This window comes from Elephantulus edwardii, unplaced genomic scaffold (genome assembly GCF_000299155.1).
Source record: "Elephantulus edwardii isolate Elephantulus edwardi_28Jun2011 unplaced genomic scaffold, EleEdw1.0 scaffold00042, whole genome shotgun sequence".
NCBI classification, from domain to species: domain Eukaryota; kingdom Metazoa; phylum Chordata; class Mammalia; order Macroscelidea; family Macroscelididae; genus Elephantulus; species Elephantulus edwardii.
In genome coordinates, this window is record NW_006399792.1 from 7,951,789 (window position 1) to 7,971,927 (window position 20,139).

The 20,139-nt window shown below is 39.7% G+C and overlaps 1 protein-coding gene across 1 annotated transcript in view; it reads left to right on the forward strand.

Annotated features, from left to right (window-relative positions):
- Positions 1 to 19,532, forward strand: part of HELQ (helicase, POLQ-like) — a 66,305-nt gene extending 46,773 nt beyond the window's left edge. Inside the window, 4 exon segments of the mRNA XM_006885260.1 lie at positions 4,046 to 4,219; positions 9,938 to 10,051; positions 10,901 to 11,035; positions 19,328 to 19,532. Of these exon segments, the coding sequence (XP_006885322.1) occupies positions 4,046 to 4,219; positions 9,938 to 10,051; positions 10,901 to 11,035; positions 19,328 to 19,432 (528 nt within the window). The 3' untranslated portion in view covers positions 19,433 to 19,532.
- Positions 19,533 to 20,139: the final 607 nt, after the last annotated feature.

Genomic DNA, 20,139 nt, shown 5'->3' on the forward strand with positions numbered 1-20,139 from the left:
ATGCGAAACCTATACTTGGACCAAGATGCAGCTGTCAGAACAGAGCAGGGTAACACTGCATGGTTCAAAATTGGGAAGGGTGTACGCCAGGGATGTGTCCTGTCTCCATACCTTTTCAGCCTGTATGCAGAGCAGATAATCCAGGAGGCTGGGCTCTATGAGGAGAATTGTGGCATCAGGATTGGCGGAAGATCTATTAACAATCTGTGTTATGCAGATGATACAACCCTGCTTGCTGAAACTGAGGAGGACCTCATGCATTACTGCAGAGGGTCAAGGACTGCAGCCTTCAGTATGGACTGAGGCTCACTCTCAAGAAGACAAAGATTCTCACCGCTGGACCAATTGGTAGCATCGGGATGGATGGCGAAGAGATTGAAATTATTCACAGCTTCGGTTTGCTCAGCCACGGTCAGCACTCTTGGCACCAGCAGCCAGGAAATCAAAAAACGTATTGCGATGGGAAAGTCTGCTGTTAGGGACCTCTCTAAAGTACTGAAGAGCAACAGTGTCTCTCTGGAGACTAAGGTGCGCCTGATACAGGCCATGGTCTTTGCAGTTACTTGTTATGCATCAGAGAGTTGGACAGTGACTAGGGAGGACAGAAGGAGAATTGATGCCTTTGTGCTGTGGTGCTGGAGAAGAGTATTGAATGTACCCTGGACTGTCAAGAAAACAAACAGATTCATCCTGGAGAGGGTTAAACCAAGCTACTCCTTGAAGGCAAGGATTCTGGGACTTCATCTGATATACTTTGGGCATGTTGCAAGGAGGTCCTTGGAGAGGGACATCATGCTTGGGAGGGTGGAGGGACAGCGCAGGAGGGGAAGACCCTCTATGAGATGGATTGATTCAGTGACTGGGGTAATCGGGATGGGTGTATCGGAGACAGTGCGATTGGCACAGGATAGAGCAGGGTTTAGGGCTATTGTACATAGGGTCGCTATGAATCGCAAAGGACTCAACGGCAATAGCAACAACTGCTCCTCTGTGCCATTTTCTGTTGTTGTTTTGATAGAGGTTCCTCTCTGTTTTTTTCTCTTCCTCTTTTCACTGCACCAGCTGCATCATTTTCATCTCATTCATCATCACTACCAAATTCCGTTTTCTTGCCCTGAAACTCTATTTTTCCTGTAGCAGATCCAGCCTGTGCAACTTTATTTCCCTTTCCTTTTCCTTTAAATGTGTGATCTTTTGACTTCCATTTGTTTCAGGAGTCGTGTTGATCTTCCATGATTTTTTTTTAATGCTCCCTTTTCTACTTCTCCTTCTAATACTTTCCATACCATGTCTTTGTTCTTAGTTGCAGGTTACCATTATTTGCATCTTTGGCGTTATACAGCACTTCCTTGACTTTTTCTTCAAAGATCATTACTCCCATCTCAGCATCTTTTGCTAACTTCTGTTTTCCTTCTTGCTCTTGTTTAGCGTACTTCTGGCAGGGGTTCCTGCAAACTCCTTAGCACATTCAGTGCTCTCAAACGCAACAAACACTGATCCCTTAAATGTTCTGGACAGTGTTTTTCTCAACTGAATATTTAGTGTTTGACCTTTGTCTTGCAGCCATTCTTTTATGTCGTCAAGGGTAGGATCAGTTGAAAGCCTTTGACATAAACAGATCTGTTTTTTGTATCATTTTTTTACTCATCAGTCACTTCAGGGAGGAATTTTCTTGGAGATCTTCTGATTTTCATTTTATCTTCACTGATTTCCATTAGCTCTACTTTTGATTTCTTCAGTGCCTCTACTATTACATTAAAGTCCATTGATAAATGATTTATCCTCAATTTGATGACAGATTTTGGCCTCCAGCTTAGCCACTTTTTTCCTTATCACCATTGTGCCATTCTGAAAATTTCCTTGATGTGTCTAGGCCCGCAGAAGCACTACACAGAATCAAAACTGGTAAAAGGACAATAGCAATTTCTAAACGTTGCCAGAAGCCTAACATGTTCAGAGATGGCAAGGAAGGGTGCCGTGGCCAAATCTTCATTTCACATTTTTTCTTTGATATTATTCTCATTTTACTATTTGAAATATAGCTGACCACGAGAAAATTTTGCATTTTTTAAGCAATAGGTGATGTGATGACATTTTTATTGTTAGTGGTGGTGTGATGATGTTCTTGGTGGTGGTGGTGTGATGCCATTTTTGGTGGTGGTGGTGGTATGATGATGTTCTTGGTGGTGGTGGTGGTGTGATAACGTTTTTGTTGGTGGTGATGGTGTGGTGATGAATTTTGTTGTTGTTAGTGGTGGTGTGCTGATGCTCTTGATGGTGGTGGTGGTGGCATGATGATTTTTTTAAAGAAATATTCTTTTATCTTAGAAATAATCTGCATGCACTAGTGAAAAGAATAAACTTTATCTATTTTTCTGATACTAGAATATTTAAAAATACTTTTTATCTTGCAATACATCTTTTTTAATTGGCTTAAGAAGTATATTCTAAGCAAAATCTCCATTAACCCAGTTTATGGTTTACAGTAATTTCTAGTTAACTTATAAAGTTAGGAAATGAAAAGCCCACTTTTCCTACATGTCCTCCACTGCTATACTTTTTCAGCTTTTAAAAGGCTGATCCAGAATCAACTTAGAGCATCTATTATTCACACACTCCTCAATATATCTTGCCCTAAAATCCTACCTTGGCAATCTTTTTACTATGGAAGAAATATAATTTCTTTAGCTAATTTTTCAAATTTATCCTTTCTTCTTTTTTTCTGATTCTATTCTTGAGTTACTCATATATAAACAATGAAATATACCAAAAATAGTCCCTCAGTGTCAAAGTTCACAGTGGTACAGACTAGATATCACCAGGTATGGTAAGCATTTCTCTTTACCTTTTCCAGCATCTTAATTTTGGAAACATTGATTATCAGGGGCATGTGGACATACTTAGCTCTTCTTTTGCAATATAGCTTACTAACATATGTAAGCCTCATTTATAGTCAATGTCACACACATATAACCTGTAATTGCCCCAATAAATGCAAAATCTTTCCCTAGAGGAGGGAGTTTAACTTAAACAGAAACAGTTTGACCATAGCAATTTGTTTTGTCTCCTTTTTATGTTTGAGGAAAACAAAAAATGAATTAATCTCAAGAGTATGTGTTAGAAATTTGTCCTGTTTTGTTTGGAACCCTCCTGCCTTTGTTCCTGTTACCACAAAGCTGTGGTTCTGCTGCCCGGTCACTGGAAAAACCACCCTTAGAATTAGGAGGTGGGGTGGAAAAAGCAGACGTTTTAATCACTTACAGGGTATACATTATACAGGGTATGATCTTCCCAAATCTGTCTCCCCATCTTAGAGACTGTGAGGGCTTTTTTCAGAACAGGGACAGGACTGTAGAATATGAAAAAAATTCTTACAATGCCTTTTCCTTTTCTTGTCCAAGTATTGACACTAATTGGAATAATTGGGCCAGTCTTGTCAGTGTTCCTCTAGAGAGAGTTGGCTCCACTCATTCATTGGTCATAGGTCATAGCTTGAGAGGAACAACTTTCAGCTATTCTTTACTATCATTAGTTAATCCCCTTGACTAAAAGAACATCTTTTTCTTTTTAAGTTATTTTTTAAAAACATACTAGTCTTACATTGTTAAGGGTTTAGTCTCTCATTATTGTATCCATTAGTTGCAAAAGAGAATCCTTTTGCCTAAAGTATTGTAAGACATTAGTTTCCCGTTATTATAACCTATTTGTCAAAGATTTGTTTTCTGTTGCTTTATTGTATTTCTGTGTAGCCCTTAAGTGGTTAAGTGCTTTGTTGATAATTGAAAGTTTGACAATTCAGATCTACCAAGCACTTTACAGAAAAGCTGTGGCAGTTTACTTCTGTAAAGACTACAGCCTTGTAAACTCTGTGGGAAAGCCTAGATTGTTATAGGAGGATTGCTGTAAGAGGGAATCATCATGACAGCAGTGGTTTGGATTGGGGGATTTTTAAGTAAAGTTTCATTTACTTTAACTCTCTTCCAGTTTGAATGTAACCTCCATTTTCAGCAGATTTCAATATATGAATTCATTTGTATCTTTATAGAAAGTGGACAAGGACATTGTCAACCGACTGTATCTGTCTTTCATTCTTTATACTTTGCTCAAAGAAACCAACATTTGGAGTGTGTCTGAAAAATTTAACATGCCTCGAGGGTATATACAAAGCCTTCTCACTGGAGCTGCCTCCTTCTCGTCTTGTGTGTTACATTTCTGTGAGGTAATTCTGTTAAGTAGATTATAGACACTTTGTGTATCTTGCTGCTTTAATTGTTATTAAATTCACAGTCCAATTCATGTTTTCTCTTTGTTGCCTTATTCTGTTATTATAAAGCAATCAAAATTTTAAATACTTACCTTTGGTTTTATCTGCTTATTAAAGTTGTATGTATATTTACAGCAGTAAAGATGCAAAAACTAATGAGTGAACTAAAATGTGCAATGAATAAATAGAAAGCACTTAGTTATCTCTGGTTGGTCAGCATGTTTGGGTTTTGGTTTTTGGTTTTTTTTAATAGTTCAAAAGATATTTATTTAGAAGTGTATTAGATATTGAAATTCAGATTTTTTTATACTTAAGACTGATTTGATTAGAAGATTATTTTAATGTTCCATTGTAAATTTTAAGACTTTTCATTCAAACTGTACGTAAATATGTAAAATGTTGCCAGTACTCGTGATACGGTTCTATAAAATCCATTGACACGTCTGCTGTGGGGACAACCCCACCATAGCTGAAGCTCTTCTGTTTTACTCTCACCATTGCTACTTACAAAGATTTGTTGATGCTAATTTCTGCTGGTTTTAAGTCAAGATAAGGTAAAATTTTCCTCCTGCCAGCTTCTTATTTTTTTTTTGCATCTTTTTATTAATGATTTTAATGCAACATATATATTTTTAAAGCATATTCTTTCAATTTAATTTTTTCCCCATTCATTCATTGTTGCACATTTTCCTCCCTGTCCACCCCTCACCTCCAGTTCGTTTTTCTCTTACAATTAAAAAAAAATTCTTTCATTGTTACACAGTCCACCCAGAAGTCCACAGTCCACTTAACTATGCATTTCTTTTTCTGTAACCTTGTCATGAAAATAATTCCTATGAACAGTGCTCAGGTCTTTCATTCATAGGGTCGCTGTGCGTCATCTACAACTCAACAGCACTTAACAACAATAACAACAACAACATAGAGAAAGCTATGTTGGCCTACTGGACAGAAAGTTATGCTACCAAGTCCACGGTGGGTGATTATAATCTGCGGCACTCAGGCCTGGTTTAAACTGGGTTTTGTCAAACATTCTTCTACATGGTATAGCACTGGTCTGTGCATTGCTGTACAGAGATAACTCGTGATTGCTGAGTTGCTAAACACTGTGACACTCATGTACCAAACGTGGTAATGGTTACCCATGGTGGACAGTGTTTGCTGGAGCTTCCCGATTAAAACAAGGTTGGAAGCAGGAGTGGCATCCACTTCCCAAATGGCTTGCCTCTGGAAACTCTATGAACAATGCTCAGGTCTTTCGTTCATAGGGTTGCTATGAGTCATCTACGACTCGACGACATTTAACAACAACATATTCCTTTTAAACAGTTAACTCTCTTTCATCTATTTCAGTGCAGTGTTCATTATTTATCCCCTCTTTTCTTAGGTTCCCCCCAACCCAAGTGTCAGTCCCATTTTACAACAGTGGCACTATGCAATATTTGTCCTTTTGTGACTCAGGTATTTCACTCAGCATAATAAAAAAATTCAAGCAAGATCCACACCTCACTCTATACACAAAAACCAACTCAGAGTGTTCAAGGACCTAGGACTAAAACCAAGTACTCTAAACTTCATTAGAGAAAATCTTGGAAGAACTCGAGAAGCCCTAATCCACAACATAAACAGTCTTCTAAGCATCCTGAAAAACCTACAACCAGGAGAAGATAAAATAGATGAATGGGACCTTCTAATATAAAATCTCTTTGCACATCCAAAAACTTCTCCAACAAGGTAAAAAGGGAAGACACAGACTGGGAAAAAATATTTGGCAATGACATGTCTGATAAGGGACTTATATCTAGAATTTATAGAATACTCCAAGATAAACGTAAACAACTCAATTGAAAAAACTCAATTGAAAAATAGGCACAGGACATGAACAGACACTTCACAAGAAAAGACATTCAAATAGCAAACAAACACATGAAGAAATTTTCAAAATCCCTAGCTCTAAGAGAGATGCAAATCAAAACAACTATGAGATAATCATCTTTATAAGAATAACAAAATTCAACAGAACAGCAAACAGCAAATGCTGGTGAGGTTGTGGAGAAACTGGAACCCTTATTCATTATTGGTGGGAGTGTAAACTGGTGCAACCACTATGGAAGGCAGTATGGTGCTTTCTCAGAAAGTTGCAAATAGAAATATCATTTGACCCAGCAATTACACTACTGGGAATTTACCCTAGAGACCAGAACTGCCACCCAAGCAGATATATGCACACCGTGTTTATTGCTGCTTTGTTCATAATAGCAAAGAGTTGGAAACAACTCAAGTGCCCATCAAATGAGTGGCTAGAGAAGCTGTGGTATAGTCACACAATGGAATACTATGCAGCATCGAAAAACAAGGAACTCATGAAATAATTATACAAAATGGGTGACCCTGGAGTCAGCATGTTTTTGAGGAGCAAGAATGAGGAGACACTTGTAATTTAAGCAGACATGTACATTGGACATGTTATGAAGAGAGACCAATCCCTTGGAGGAGGACATTGTGCTTGGTAAAGTAAAGGGTCTGTGAAAATGTCAGACTGTCGAGCGAGCGTGCCACAGTGTCAGCAGCAGCAGTGGGCTCTGACATGTGAGCCTGTGGAGATGGCGGAGAGCCAGGCAACGTTTGGTTCTGCGGTGCCCAGAGCAGCCTCGATGGCACTTAGGAACAGTCCTCCCTGCCCTCAGAACCACCGTCAGCAGTTTCCTATTATTTTACATTAACTCTTTAATAAAGCAGCATTTCTCTCAGGATGTGGACTGTCATGTGCTTATCATCTTTGTCTCTAACATCAGGGAGCTATTTAGGATTCCTAAATCAGATGTTGATTTTATAAACACTCAAGAAGAAAACTTGTATTTCACAGCAGTCATGAGAAGATGGCTCAAAGGAGTCACAAAATTGCTGGCTATTGGTAGGACCCGAGCTGCACACTTTCTATTATTCATGAAAAAGACACTCAGAGCCTATAGAATTTTTGAGAAACCTTTTTCTTAGTCATCTTTCTAAACATGAAGGGTTGTTGTTTTGTTTTTTTTTTCCCCCCGTCTTTTCTCTCTTCTGTCTTAATGTACTAATGAAGACAATAAATAACCTAAACTTTTTAACTGGAGGAATCATAATTAATAATTTACCTTTCTAAATATCTTACATGTATACTGATTTTGTAATATTGACTTACGTTCTTGAGCACACTCTTGATAGGCAGCAAACATTACGGCTAACAAAAAGAAGCTAGTCTTTAAATATATTGTTTTTTCTAGAGTTTTTCTTACGTACTTTGGACATATGCTTAAGGAGGAATTATTCTTTCTAAATATTTCATCCCTTCATTTTACTTAGGACTTTTAAGTGCATATGTTAGAGATTTGTGATGAAGCCTCACCTTGTTATTTTATTAGTTAAGATATTTTTTTAAACAAAAATTAATAGGAAAAACCTCTGCAACAGTTTAGGCAATAAGGAAAAAATTATTATCTTCTCTAACAGGAAGGTCATAGGTAAGGCCATTCCAGAATTGATTCAGTAGTTTTTTGGTTGGTTTGTTTTTTGTTTTTTTTTTTGCTGAGTACAGTGTACTTTATTGATGGTACATGACAAGATGGGCTCGCCAAGCCCCTCCCCTTTCTCAGGGGATTTGATGGAAACTTGTGTCAAGGATGTGAGATTCTCAGTGTATGGGAGGATCAAGTTGGGGCAAGGACTCCCCAGCAGCTCTCTCTCTTCTAGTGCTGTTGCTGGGGCTGGTGGTCCAAGGGGATCTTATTCTTTGGAGGCCATGTGAACCATCAGGTCGACCACCTGGTTGTTGTAGCCACATTCATTGTCATACCAGGAAATGAGTTTGACAAAGTGGTCGTTCAGGGCAATGCCAGCCCCAGCATCAAAGGTGGAAGAGTGGGTGTCACTATTAAAGTCACAGGACACAACCTCGTCTTCAGTGTATCCCAGAATGCTCTTGAGGGGCCCTTCTGATGCCTGCTTTACTACTTTCTTGATGTCATCATATTTGGCAGCTTTCTCCAGAAGGCAGGTCAGGTTCACAACTGACACATTGGGGGTGGGGACACGGAAAGCCATGCCGGTAAGTTTCCCATTCAGTTCAGGGATGACCTTGCCCACAGCCTTGGCAGTGCCAGTAGATGCAGGGATGATGTTCTGGGCAGCTCCATGGCCATCCCGCCACAGCTTTCCAGAGGGGCCATCCACAGTCTTCTGGGTGGCAGTGATGGCATGGACTGTGGTCATGAGTCCCTCTACAATGCCAAAGTTGTCATGGATGACCTTGGCCAGGGGAGCCAAGCAGTTGGTGGTGCAGGAGGCATTGCTGACAATCTTGAGAGAGTTGTCATACTTTTCATGGTTCACGTCCATCACAAACATGGGGGCATCAGCAGGAGGAGCAGAGATGATTACCCGTTTGGCACCACCCTTCAAGTGAGCCCCAGCCTTCTCCAAGGTTGTGAAGACACCAGTGGACTCCACAACATACTCAACACCAGCATCACCTCACTTGATGTTGGCGGGATCTCACTCCTGGAAGATAGTGATAACTTTCCCATTGATGACCAGCTTCCCATTCTCAGCCTTGACAGTGCCATTGAACTTGCCATGGGTGGAATCATATTGGAACATATAGACCATGTAGTTGAGATCAATGAAGGGATCATTGATGGCGACAATATCCACTGTTAGAGTGAAAAGCAGCCCTGGTAACCAGGCGCCCAATATGGCCAAATCCGTTTACTCCGACCTTCACCATCGTGTCTCAGGGATGTGGCTGAGGCTGCACAAGAAGAGAGGGCAATCTGGATCGACGAGGAGCAGAGAGCCTGATTCAGTAGTTTTATTCGAGGTTCTCTTTCCTCTTCCCTCTGCCATCTCTAGTGCATTAACTCACATTGCTGATGATTAGTGGGTGGATAACACTGTTCCAGTTATCACATTCTTTCAAAACACCCCCAAACTTGAAAGAGACTGTTTTAAAAAATACTTTCATTATAGAAAATGTCAAACCTACATATAACTGTTTCTAGGAGCCTCTGTGTTGACCCTGACTTAGAGCAAACTCATGTAGAGCAGAACTCATAGCAACTCTACAAGCAAACGAACCCCTGAATGATCTTGCTTCGTCCTCACAGTCTCCACTGTGCTTCAGCCTATTGTTCCGGTCACGGTGTCAGTCTGTCTCGTGGAGATGAGTAGCAGTGGAACACAAAAGAAGACAGAAGGGTAGAGTGAACTTTTATTTAATAGCCATCATTAATAAAGTTGCACTGAACATCCTCTTGTGTTACAGTCTTTGCATACTTAACATTTTGTCTTCAAAATGAATTTACAAACACACAAACCTACAAACAAAATGAATTCACAGAAGTGTGAATTCTTTTCTGTCATTTTGGAAAGAAAAGCTTTTTATATTTAGTTTCCAATGTTTTCATAAAAGTGTATGTAACTCTTCCTCCTGATTTTTGTTTTTAAGTCTTTTTGCCTCATTTTTAAAACCAATTCATCAAATATCCTAAGATCTTTATCATGTTTTCTTCTAATAATTTTACTGGGTATTATGACTTAACCAGAATTCCAGATCATGTCCTCTTACCCCCAGCCACACAGTGAAAGACTTGAAATGACTTCCTACATGTAAATGTCCATTATTTCTGTGTTATGCAGGAGCTAGAAGAGCTGTGGGTATATAGAGCCCTCTTGGTCGAGCTCACCAAGAAGCTGACTTACTGTGTGAAGGCAGAGCTCATCCCTCTCATGGAAGTGACTGGAGTTTTAGAGGTCAGTAGTTTCCTAGGTTTCCAATGGAAATTGTTCAACTAACAGAAAAATAATATTTGTTTTTTTAGTGGAGGTCCACCACAGCACACATAACAACAAAAGTCTAATTTCTCTCATCACAAAACTCTCTCCTCTGCTTGGGGGAGGGGAAATGGAAAAAAAAAGGTTTACCATAGCCTCTCAGAATTATTCCTGTTAATCTAGAAGGAGTCGTGTTTAAAAAAACAAACAAACCCAAAAACCCCATTTGAGGGAGTAATAGCAATTAGGATGAGACAACCATTCCCATGTATGTTTTCGTCTCACCATCCCTTTCTTCTTCCACTTCTGTGAAGAGTTAGTCACCTTCTGTCATTTTAGGTAGTGGTGAATTGATGACAGCAAGGTTATTTACAATTCTAAGAAGATGATAAAAACAACCTCAGTTGTTGGCTCAGTTGGTTTCTCTGCTATTTTGAACCAACTCTCAATTTGTAGTCTCTTAACTTGCCAGTTCTTAAATCAGGGGAATAACCCTGCTTACTTTAAAAACAAAATTGATCCCCTGAGTAAACCAGAACACTCTGCTTAGGGATCTAAAGTGTTACCACTAATCTAAGGGCTCTAACGGGTATCTTGTTGCTCATTGCAGCACATATGCGCTGACTTAGACTGCACAGATTCCACCCAGTGCATCTTCAAAAATCCCTCAGAATTGCCTCATGTGCTATCTCACATTCTTAGCATATTATCTTCATTTATTCCTACCTCCTGCCTTTAAGGGTGGTTTTTTTACCCCCTTTGAATGAGACATACAGTTTTTTTCCTTCATCCCAAATTGGGACCTTACTGATTTTTTAACACTTTCAGGGTCGAGCAAAACAATTATACAATGCTGGCTACAAGAGTCTAATGCACTTAGCTAATGCAAATCCTGAGGTGCTAATAAAGACAATTGCTCATTTATCAAGACGCCAGGCTAAACAAATTGTTTCATCAGCAAAGGTAAGCAAACATACTAATTTTTACCTTTATAATATGTTATACTGTTCTTGTCTTCTACCTTAGACAACTTGTTTCTATAGGCATAAAAGAACTGTTAGGTGCTGTTGAGCTCACTATGACTCAGCAAGCCAATAAAAACAGATTTGAACCTTGTCCTGTCCTGTACCTCCTCACAGTCCCTGTCAGCCTCCAGACATTGTGGTAGTCACTGCTCAGTCCATCTCATTGAGGGGCTTCATCTCTTTCACTAACCCTCTACTTTTCCAACATAATGTCTTCCTCCCATAACTGGTTCCTCCTAAGACTATGCCCTATACTTTGGACATAAAAATATATAATGGATAAAATGAATATTACCTGTTACAAGAAAAGACTTGATGGAAGATAGCTATCCACCTTCCTATAGGTTTTCAGAGGCCTGTTATTCAAGGAGTAAGATGGGCAATGCTGCTTCCTACTCTGTCTTACTCTGGGAGCCCTATTAGAACCTGTATAGCATGGGTAACTTTTGTGGCATTTAACACACCAGTGGCATAGCTTTCAGTATCACAACAACTTACCTAGTACAGCAAAATGACAGACAAGTGCTATGCCAATTAGAACAATGTTCTCCCCAAATAAAAAAAAAAAAAACAACCTGAGTTTGTAACTCTAGCAGCTAATCTGTTTTCATACCAGAAAGATATAAAGAACCTTCAAAAAAAAGACAATCTCAAGGATTTTTTGCAGTAACAAAACCAGAAAAAATCCAAACTTTCTGTCAAGTCCATCCCAATTCATGGTGAGCCACCATCAGATTTTTGAATGTGTAAATGTTTCTGGAAAGAGACCGACCATCAAACTGCTGATCTTTCAGTGAGCAGCCTCACATGTAACACACTCTTTGACCTGGCTGCCTTTGGTACAGTACTAGAAACCTGTGCATCTGTGAGTTCTGAATCAATGCCTTCATTGACAAGGAGCTTACAACCATAGAAATTAGGTTGTTCTGTTTATGGACACTCTTACTATTCTGTTAGGTGCCGACAAGTCAGTTCTTACTAAAGATCTCCCTGCATTGGCCAGAGTCTTCTCAATTACTTGTTATGCTTCAGAGAGTTGGACAATGACTAAGGATGACAGAAGAATTGAAGCCTTCAAGTTGTGGCTCTGGAGAAGAGTCTTGAACATACCATGGACTGCCAAGAAAACAAATAGGTCTTTTTTAGAGAAGGTGAAGGAAGGTTTCTCCTTAGAGGCTAGGATTTTGAAGCTCTGTCTCATACTTGGCGCACATGGCCAGGAGGGACCAATCCTTGTAGAAGGACATCATGCTTGGAAGGGTGGAGGGACGACATAGGAGAAGGCCCTGGATGAGATGGATTGATAGAGTAATTGGGTGAAAAGGGTAGGTATGTCAGAATCAGTGAGACTGGCTCAGGACAGGGCAGGCTTCAGAGCTTCTGTACATAGGGTAACTATGGTTCACAGATGACTCAACGGCCCATAACAACATTGTTTATATTATTAACATTACCAATCATGATGTCTACTTCCCCAGAGACTAGCCCCTCCTAGTAATATTCCCAAAGCCTTGCCCTCCTCACTTCTAAGGAGTGTTCTGACTGCACTTCTTCCAGGACAGATTTATTGGTTCTGGAAGTCTGTGGTATACTCAGTATTCTTCACCAGCACCACAACTCAAAAACATCATTTCTTCTTCATTCTTATTCATTGCCCAGCTTTTGCATGTATAAGAGATGTTTGAAAATACTAGGACTTAGGTCATATGTGTCTCCATGTTAGTGGGTTGAGTATGGTGTAATAAAAGTTCACCTCTAAGAAGTAAGAATTTTATATCCAAAAGAATCCATCTGAGAGGGGTTCATAACAAACCCACACTGTCTCCTAATGTTGGGATTCAGACTTCACTGGCAAGGATTGGCTGTGACTTACTGAATGGAGGAAAGTTTCCCAAAGGGCCACAGCCAAGGCTGGAAAGCAGAAAACTATTCTGTAGGTGCCAGCAAAACATCCAAGTATGTTGTTGAGCTTAAATATTCCTTGCCAGGAAGCCGTGCCCAGGTGTTCTGTTGAAACCCACTGGACTGAGCACCACTGAGTATCTGGCACAGCAGAAAAGCACAGCAAAATCAGTACAAAAAGGTGACACCAGAACCAGCAGGAGAAACCCTTCTTCTGCTCTAGTGTGTCCAGCAAGACAGTGAAGGATAGAGTTGGAGTTAAGAGGCAAATAATAACTGGCATGCTGACACAACAAGATGTTGTGGTTCATCTGAGCTATGGTATCAAAGACTGCTGAAGATTATCCAGAAATAACTGGAACAAGTACATTAGCAGAGAACTGCCAGATATACAGCCTGGGTTTAGAGGAGGCTGTGGCACTAGGGACATCATAGACAACGTTGATGAATCTTGGCTGAAGGCAGAGAGTACCAGAAGAATGTCTATCTGTGTTTCATTGACTATGCAAAGGCATTTGATTGTGTGGATCACAAGAAATTTTGGCTAACCTTGAAAAGAATAGTAATCCCAGAACACTTAATTGTACTTATGTGAAACCTATATTTGGGCCAGGAAACAGTAGTCAGAACAGAGCAGAGAAACACTGCATGGTTCAAAATCAGATAATGAGTGCATCAAGGATGCATCCACTATCCATACTTTTTCAATCTATATGCAGAACAGATCATTTGAGATCTGTTCTTTATGAGGAGGAATGTGCCATTAGGATTGGAGGAAGACTCATCAACTTAACATTATGCAGTTGACACAACCTTGCTTACTGGAACTGAAGATGACATGAGGTATTTGCTGGAGAAGGTCAAAGACTGTAGTCTTCAATATGGATTGAAGTTTAACATCAGGAAGACAGAGATTCTCCCTTCTGGGCCAACTGGCAGCACCATAATAGATGGAGAAGAGATTGAGGTTGTTGATAACTTCAGCTTGCTTGGTTTCACAATCAGCACTCTTTGCACCAGCAGTCAGGAAATCAAAAGATGAATTGCACTGGGAAAAATCTGCTGTCAGGGACCTCTCCAGAGTACTGAAGAGCAACAGTGTCAGTTTGGAGACTATGATGTGCCTGATCCAGGCCATGGTCTTTGCAATTACTTGCTATGCATCTAAGAGCTGGATAGTAACTACGGATGATAAAAGGCTTGATATCTTTGAGTTGTGGTGCTGGAGAAGAGTGTTGAACATACTGTGGACTGCCAGGAGAACAAACAGATCTGTCCTGGAGAGGGTGAAACAAAGCTGCTCTCTGGAGGCAAGGATTTTGAAGCTCTGTCTCACATACTTTGGGCATGTGGCACGGAAGGACCAGTCCTTGGAGAAGGACATCATGCTTGGAAGGATAAAGGGACAGCAGAGGAGAGGAAGACCCAGGATGAGATGGATCAACTCAGTGACTGGAGAGATGGGATTAGGTCTGTCAGAGAAGATGATATTGGTTCAGGATAGGGCTCGTTTTAGAGCTAATGTACATTGGGTTGCTATGAGTTGCAGGAGGCTCAATGGCGCATAACAGCATCATGATGCTGAATCATTTCCCCCAAGAATTCTAGTTCCTTTTAGTGAAGATGGTATTTACAAACTAAGATTTGGAAGCTAGATTCAGAGCTGCTCTATGATCAACAGATCATGCTCTCTGTTATGCTGAAGCCCATTATGGTAGTGACTGTATCAATCCGTCTCATTGAGGGTCTTCATTTGTTTTGCTGACTCTACCTTTTCCAGCATAATATCATGGTTAAGAACTGGTTCCTCCTATAAAATATGCCCAATATAAGTGAGATGTTTCACTATGCTTGCCTCTAAGGAGCTCTCTGGTTGTACTTTCTTCAGGAGAGATCTTCTGGCAGTTCATGGTACATTCAATGCTCTTTACAAACACCACCATTCAGAGGTATAGATTATTTCTCAATCTTCCTTATTCATTGTCAACTTTCAGATACATAGCAAGCAACTGAAAATACAATGGCTTGGGTCAAGCACACTATAGTCTTTAAATGGGCATCACTGATCCTTAGTACTTAATAGCACATTTCCTAGTATAATACAACATATCTTTTTTTTTTATTATTAATTTCAATGAACATTTACAAAGATTTAGGATTTCCATTCATTATTGTTGCACTTTTCTCCCTGCTCACCCACCCCCATCCCCAGTTCGCTCTTCTCCTTGAAAAGCAAAAGAAAAAGACTCCTTCATTGGTGCACAATCCCCCCCCCCATCCCAAGTATACTACACTCTGCAACCCTCATTCCAAACTCTTATGATATCTTCTGAATTCTTTTTTTTTTTAAATACATTTTTTTAAATTTTATTTTATTATTTTTGTGTGCGTGTACCATCAAATCAGATCTGACTGGTACAAGAGGAGATTGCCCCTCCTTCTCCCGGCAGAGCATCTGGTGGATTCGAACTGTGCACCTCTGGGATTGTAGTTGCAGCTTCTTGCCACTAGGCCACCAGAGCTCCCCTATATCTTCTGAATTCTTGACTGCTATTACCATGAGTATTGATTGTGGGTCCAAGTAAAATGAAATCCTTGACAACCGTAGTCATTTCTCTATCTGTCATGATGTTAAAGAGTTTTATTACTTTCTTTTTTTTTTATTTTTTTTTTATTTTAGTTTTATTACTTTCTTGATTTAAGATGTAACCCATATTGAAGGCTATAGTCTTTGATCTTCTGCATTAAGTGCCTCTCATAGGTCTAAATTGTTGTTGATGTTGTTAAGTGTTGTCAAATACAACTCAGAGCGACCCAATGAACAACCAATCAGAATGCTGTCCTATTCTGTGCCATCCATATCACCTCTGACATACTTGAGCCCATTACTGTATTTACTATGTCAGTCCATCTCATTGAGAGTCTTCCTCTCTTTCTCCAACGCTCCACCTTTCCAAGGAATAATCTCTCCTAACAACATGCTCAAAGTATGTGAGACGAACCTTCATCATCTTTGTCTCCAAGGGACATTCTGTTTAAGTAAGGAGCTCTAAATAGGTCTAGTGGGTAAAGAGTTGCACTACCAACATAAACATAAACAGTTCTAATCCACCAGTGTGCTCTGTAGGAGAAAGATGAGCAATCTCCTCCAGCGTGATTTACAGCCTCTGAAAACCCACTGGGGGGGTCAACTATGGGCTACTTCTGACTCAGTGGTGCCTAACATCAACTACATGAGAAGACTGTCCAGAAATTTGCAGCTATCTCTCCCTCTGGCCTTAAATAATTAATATCTTTCTCACATGAAAAAGATATTCCCCAGAATATATACTCCATTATCATTAGGCTTGGATTGGAGGTTTAATAATTCCAAATCAAGTGCAGATGCAGGTGATGTCCTGCAAGTGAAGTTTCAGGCTTGAGTATATCAGAGATGGTGAAGATAGTGAAAGATAGAGCAGGGTTCAGATCTGTTGTTGATAGGGTCACTATGAGTCTTGGTTGACTCAACCACAATGTTCCTCTCAATCTGTAGATCTGTGAATTAAAGAGACAGCACTTACAATGGTGAAACAGAGATGGGCTACGCACCGGACAATGCTCTTCAAAATGAGGGGAAATGGGAGACACGTGGAAGCAATCCTAGAACCCAGCTGAGCAGAAATGTCCAGTTCTGTGACCAGGAGCCCATGATCACAACTCTACTTCCCAGGATAGATTCCTCCTGCCTTTTGAATGAATTGTTCCTCCTTTTCCATAAAAATGCCCCATAATTGCATCTAGATAATTCTTCAGCTTGCTTCCTGCCTGTAGGAATTCCCAGGACCCAGAGACCTTTTTCATTTTGTAGTGAATCTGTCCCTTTCAATCCAATTCACTATTATCTCTTTTAAAACATTGTGAGCATTTCTTAAGCTCCATTAGCTTGAAGAGTCTTACATTATGGTAGCTGTGACAAGAGGGAGAATTTAGAAAGCAGTCTTTCTAAAAAACCAAGGCAGAAATATCAAACTGTTTGTTTTTAATGGACACCTTTAACTCACACTTAAAACTAGTGAGTTTTTCCAGGAAATTTTTGGGCAGGGAATATCCTCAAATATTTACCCTCAATAGCATCGCTAACACTGGCATCCCACAGCATTCTTCTCAAGGTCCTGAATCTAGATCTGGAAGATGCCAGCAATATAAGCCATGCTCATAGGATTCCACAGCGATTATGGGAGTTTGGGGGGGTGTTCTTCATTACGGTCTCATCAGTCCAGAGGACAGAACTTTACCGAACCAATGACACTAGCCCCGACTCCCACTGGCTGCCACGTCTTTTCTTCTTTCTTAGCTGCTGCCACCCGTCGTCCTCAGAGCAGCAACACCAGCACAAATCCAAGATTTCCAGCATCAAAGATGGCACCCAGCTACTTGAAGGTTTCTTTTCTTTCACTGACTTTTTCCGAGAATGATGTCCTTCTCTAAGGACTGGACCTCCTGACAACATGCCCAAAGTATGTGACACACAGGCTCCCATCTTTGCCCTGAAGGAGCAGTCTGATTGTACTTTACTCAGGACAGATTTGTTTTGACCAAGAGCAAAAGTTGTCCAGTGCCATTTGACAGTTTATTGTTGGTTAGAAGTATATCTCCTCAACAAATCCAGTAGCAACTTCTCAGGAAGAAGATGTGACAGTTTGCTTCCATAACAATTATTGTTATTGTTAGGTCCTGTTGAGTCAGTTCCTAGGGACCCTATGTACAACAGAGTGAAATGTTGCCTAATGGGCTTGAGGCCTCTGTTGCAGCCTGTGTGTTAATCCATCCTGTTGAGCATCTGTCTTTCTCCTTTTTTGCTGATCTTCTACTTTACCAATCACAATGTCCTTCTCTCAGGACCATTCCCTCATGATAACATTTCAGTTTCATCTCACTGCCCTCATCTCCAAGGATCATCTTCACTGTACTTCCTATATACTAAAGACTGACAACTGCAGCTTTGGAAATCGTGTGGGCCAGTTTTGTTTTACCATGTAAGATGGCTATGAGTAGGAATATGACTCCAGACAATAGGCTTTAATAATTTATTAATGCTGTGCTTTTATATCAAATTGATTGAGAGAATTTGTGGGGTGTTTTTTTCTTTTCACTTTTGCCTTCTTTCATATTCTTCATTTCACATTGCAGTTTATTGTTGGTTAGAAGTATATCACCTCAGCAAACTCGGTAGCAACTCCTCAGGAAGAAGATGTGACAGTTTGTTTCCATAAAGATTATCACTATTGTTTTTCTCAGTGTAATTTCTCTAAACTTTTTTATTCTCAAAATTTTGCAACAGAAGTAATACAAATTCTTTATCACATTATAGAATATGAAACACTAATTTTCCCAAAGATTCATTGACATCTATGTGTCATGTTTAGAATTGCTTTCTTTAGTCACTGTTGTGTGCTGTCAAGTCAGAACCATGTCATAGCTGACCTTCCAGCAAGTTTCGTTGTTGTTGTTGTTGTTGTTGTTGTTGTTGTTGTGTGTCATCAGATCAGCACTAACTCATAGCTAACCCTCGACCAGATTTTAAGAGTCTTCTAATTGGAACAGGAGAAGATTGCCCATCTTTCTCCCCTGGGTTAACTGGTGGATTCAAACTGCATGCCTGTGTGCTGGCAGTGCATCTCTGTAACCACTAAGGCACTGGAGTTCCCTTTTTATAAAATTTTTTTGAAAAATTAAGCACGTTATCTTTAGGTACTTAAGTAAAACTATTTTTTAAAAAATATTAATAGGTTTCTATAAGATAGCATGTTAACTTTTAGGAATAATAAAATGCCTATATGAAATATACCATTTTCAGGAGGTAATTACATTTTTGCAAAATTGTCTTAGATTTTGTAGACTAAAAGTTTTTAAGGGGCTGAGTCTTCAGTAAAACAGATCTGTGAGAATATTAAAGCTCCTTTATTTGGGGTCCACTAAAAGCAGTGATCATTTAAGTTTAAATGCCTTAGCTTCATTTGCTGTAATCACTTTATCTTAAGTGCCCATTTTTCCATCTTCTTATCGATGTTAATGCATAAGAATTAGATGTCCTCCGGCAACTTAGTGGTAAGGAGTTGTGTGCCAACCTAAAGGCATGGGATTCAAATCCACCAGCCTTTCTGGGGGAGAAAGATGAGCAGTCTCCTGTGTGATTTACTGCCTCTGAAAACCTGCTGGAGGTTCAGCTATGAGTCAGTTCTGACTTGACAGTACATACCAACAACAGTAGATAATGACCAAAATGTTGGAAATTTTCTAGCAATGTATATTTTTGTTTCACATCTTGGTATTTTTTAAATTATAGATGTTGTTAAATGAAAAAGCAGAAGCTTTACGAGAAGAAGTGGAAGAATTACTGAGGTTGCCTTCTGATATCCCTGATATGGCTGCTTCCATGGAAAAAGCATGAAGCGACCCAAGGAGCATTTTTAAATGGAATTATTTATTATGTATATATTTTATTAAATATTCCTTATACTTTATAAATGGAAAAATTCATTTTATTTATATGTAAGAAACTATGAGTGATGTCTGAATATGTGTCTCATCCACAATTGCAGTACCCTTCCCGTTAATATTCCATCTCTTTCAGTACTTACACATTCCTTTCTACTCAGACATCTATGAGAATCAACCCAAAATGAAATTCTACTTCCTCGTTGTATCCCAAGTCTACCTTTGTAGCCAGGGTACTTTGGTGTCCTAGTCAGCAGGGATTTGTGCTGATAACCCAAGGGTCATACTTCTCTGATAGTTCAAATCTACCAACAACTCCAAGGAAAAAAGGCTCCTCCCTTGCAATTTATAACCTTGGAACCCCACTGGAGGGTCAGGTAGGAGTTTGTTCCACCCCAACAGCAATGTATTTTAGGTTTTGTTTTTCAGAATATCCCGTTCACCTGGTGTTGACATTATCCTAAGCATTGCGTCTAATAACTCAATATCACCCCTCCCTTATTTTTACATTTATTAATATGAACCAATGTACACCTAATCTACTAATGTCTTAGTGGAATCTTGGGCTCCAGTGTATATGCTCTATTTGCTGCAGCTAAAAAGCACTGTAAAAGAGCAGCTGGCTAACCTAGCTATGGAAGTTTAGGCTAATAGCACCAG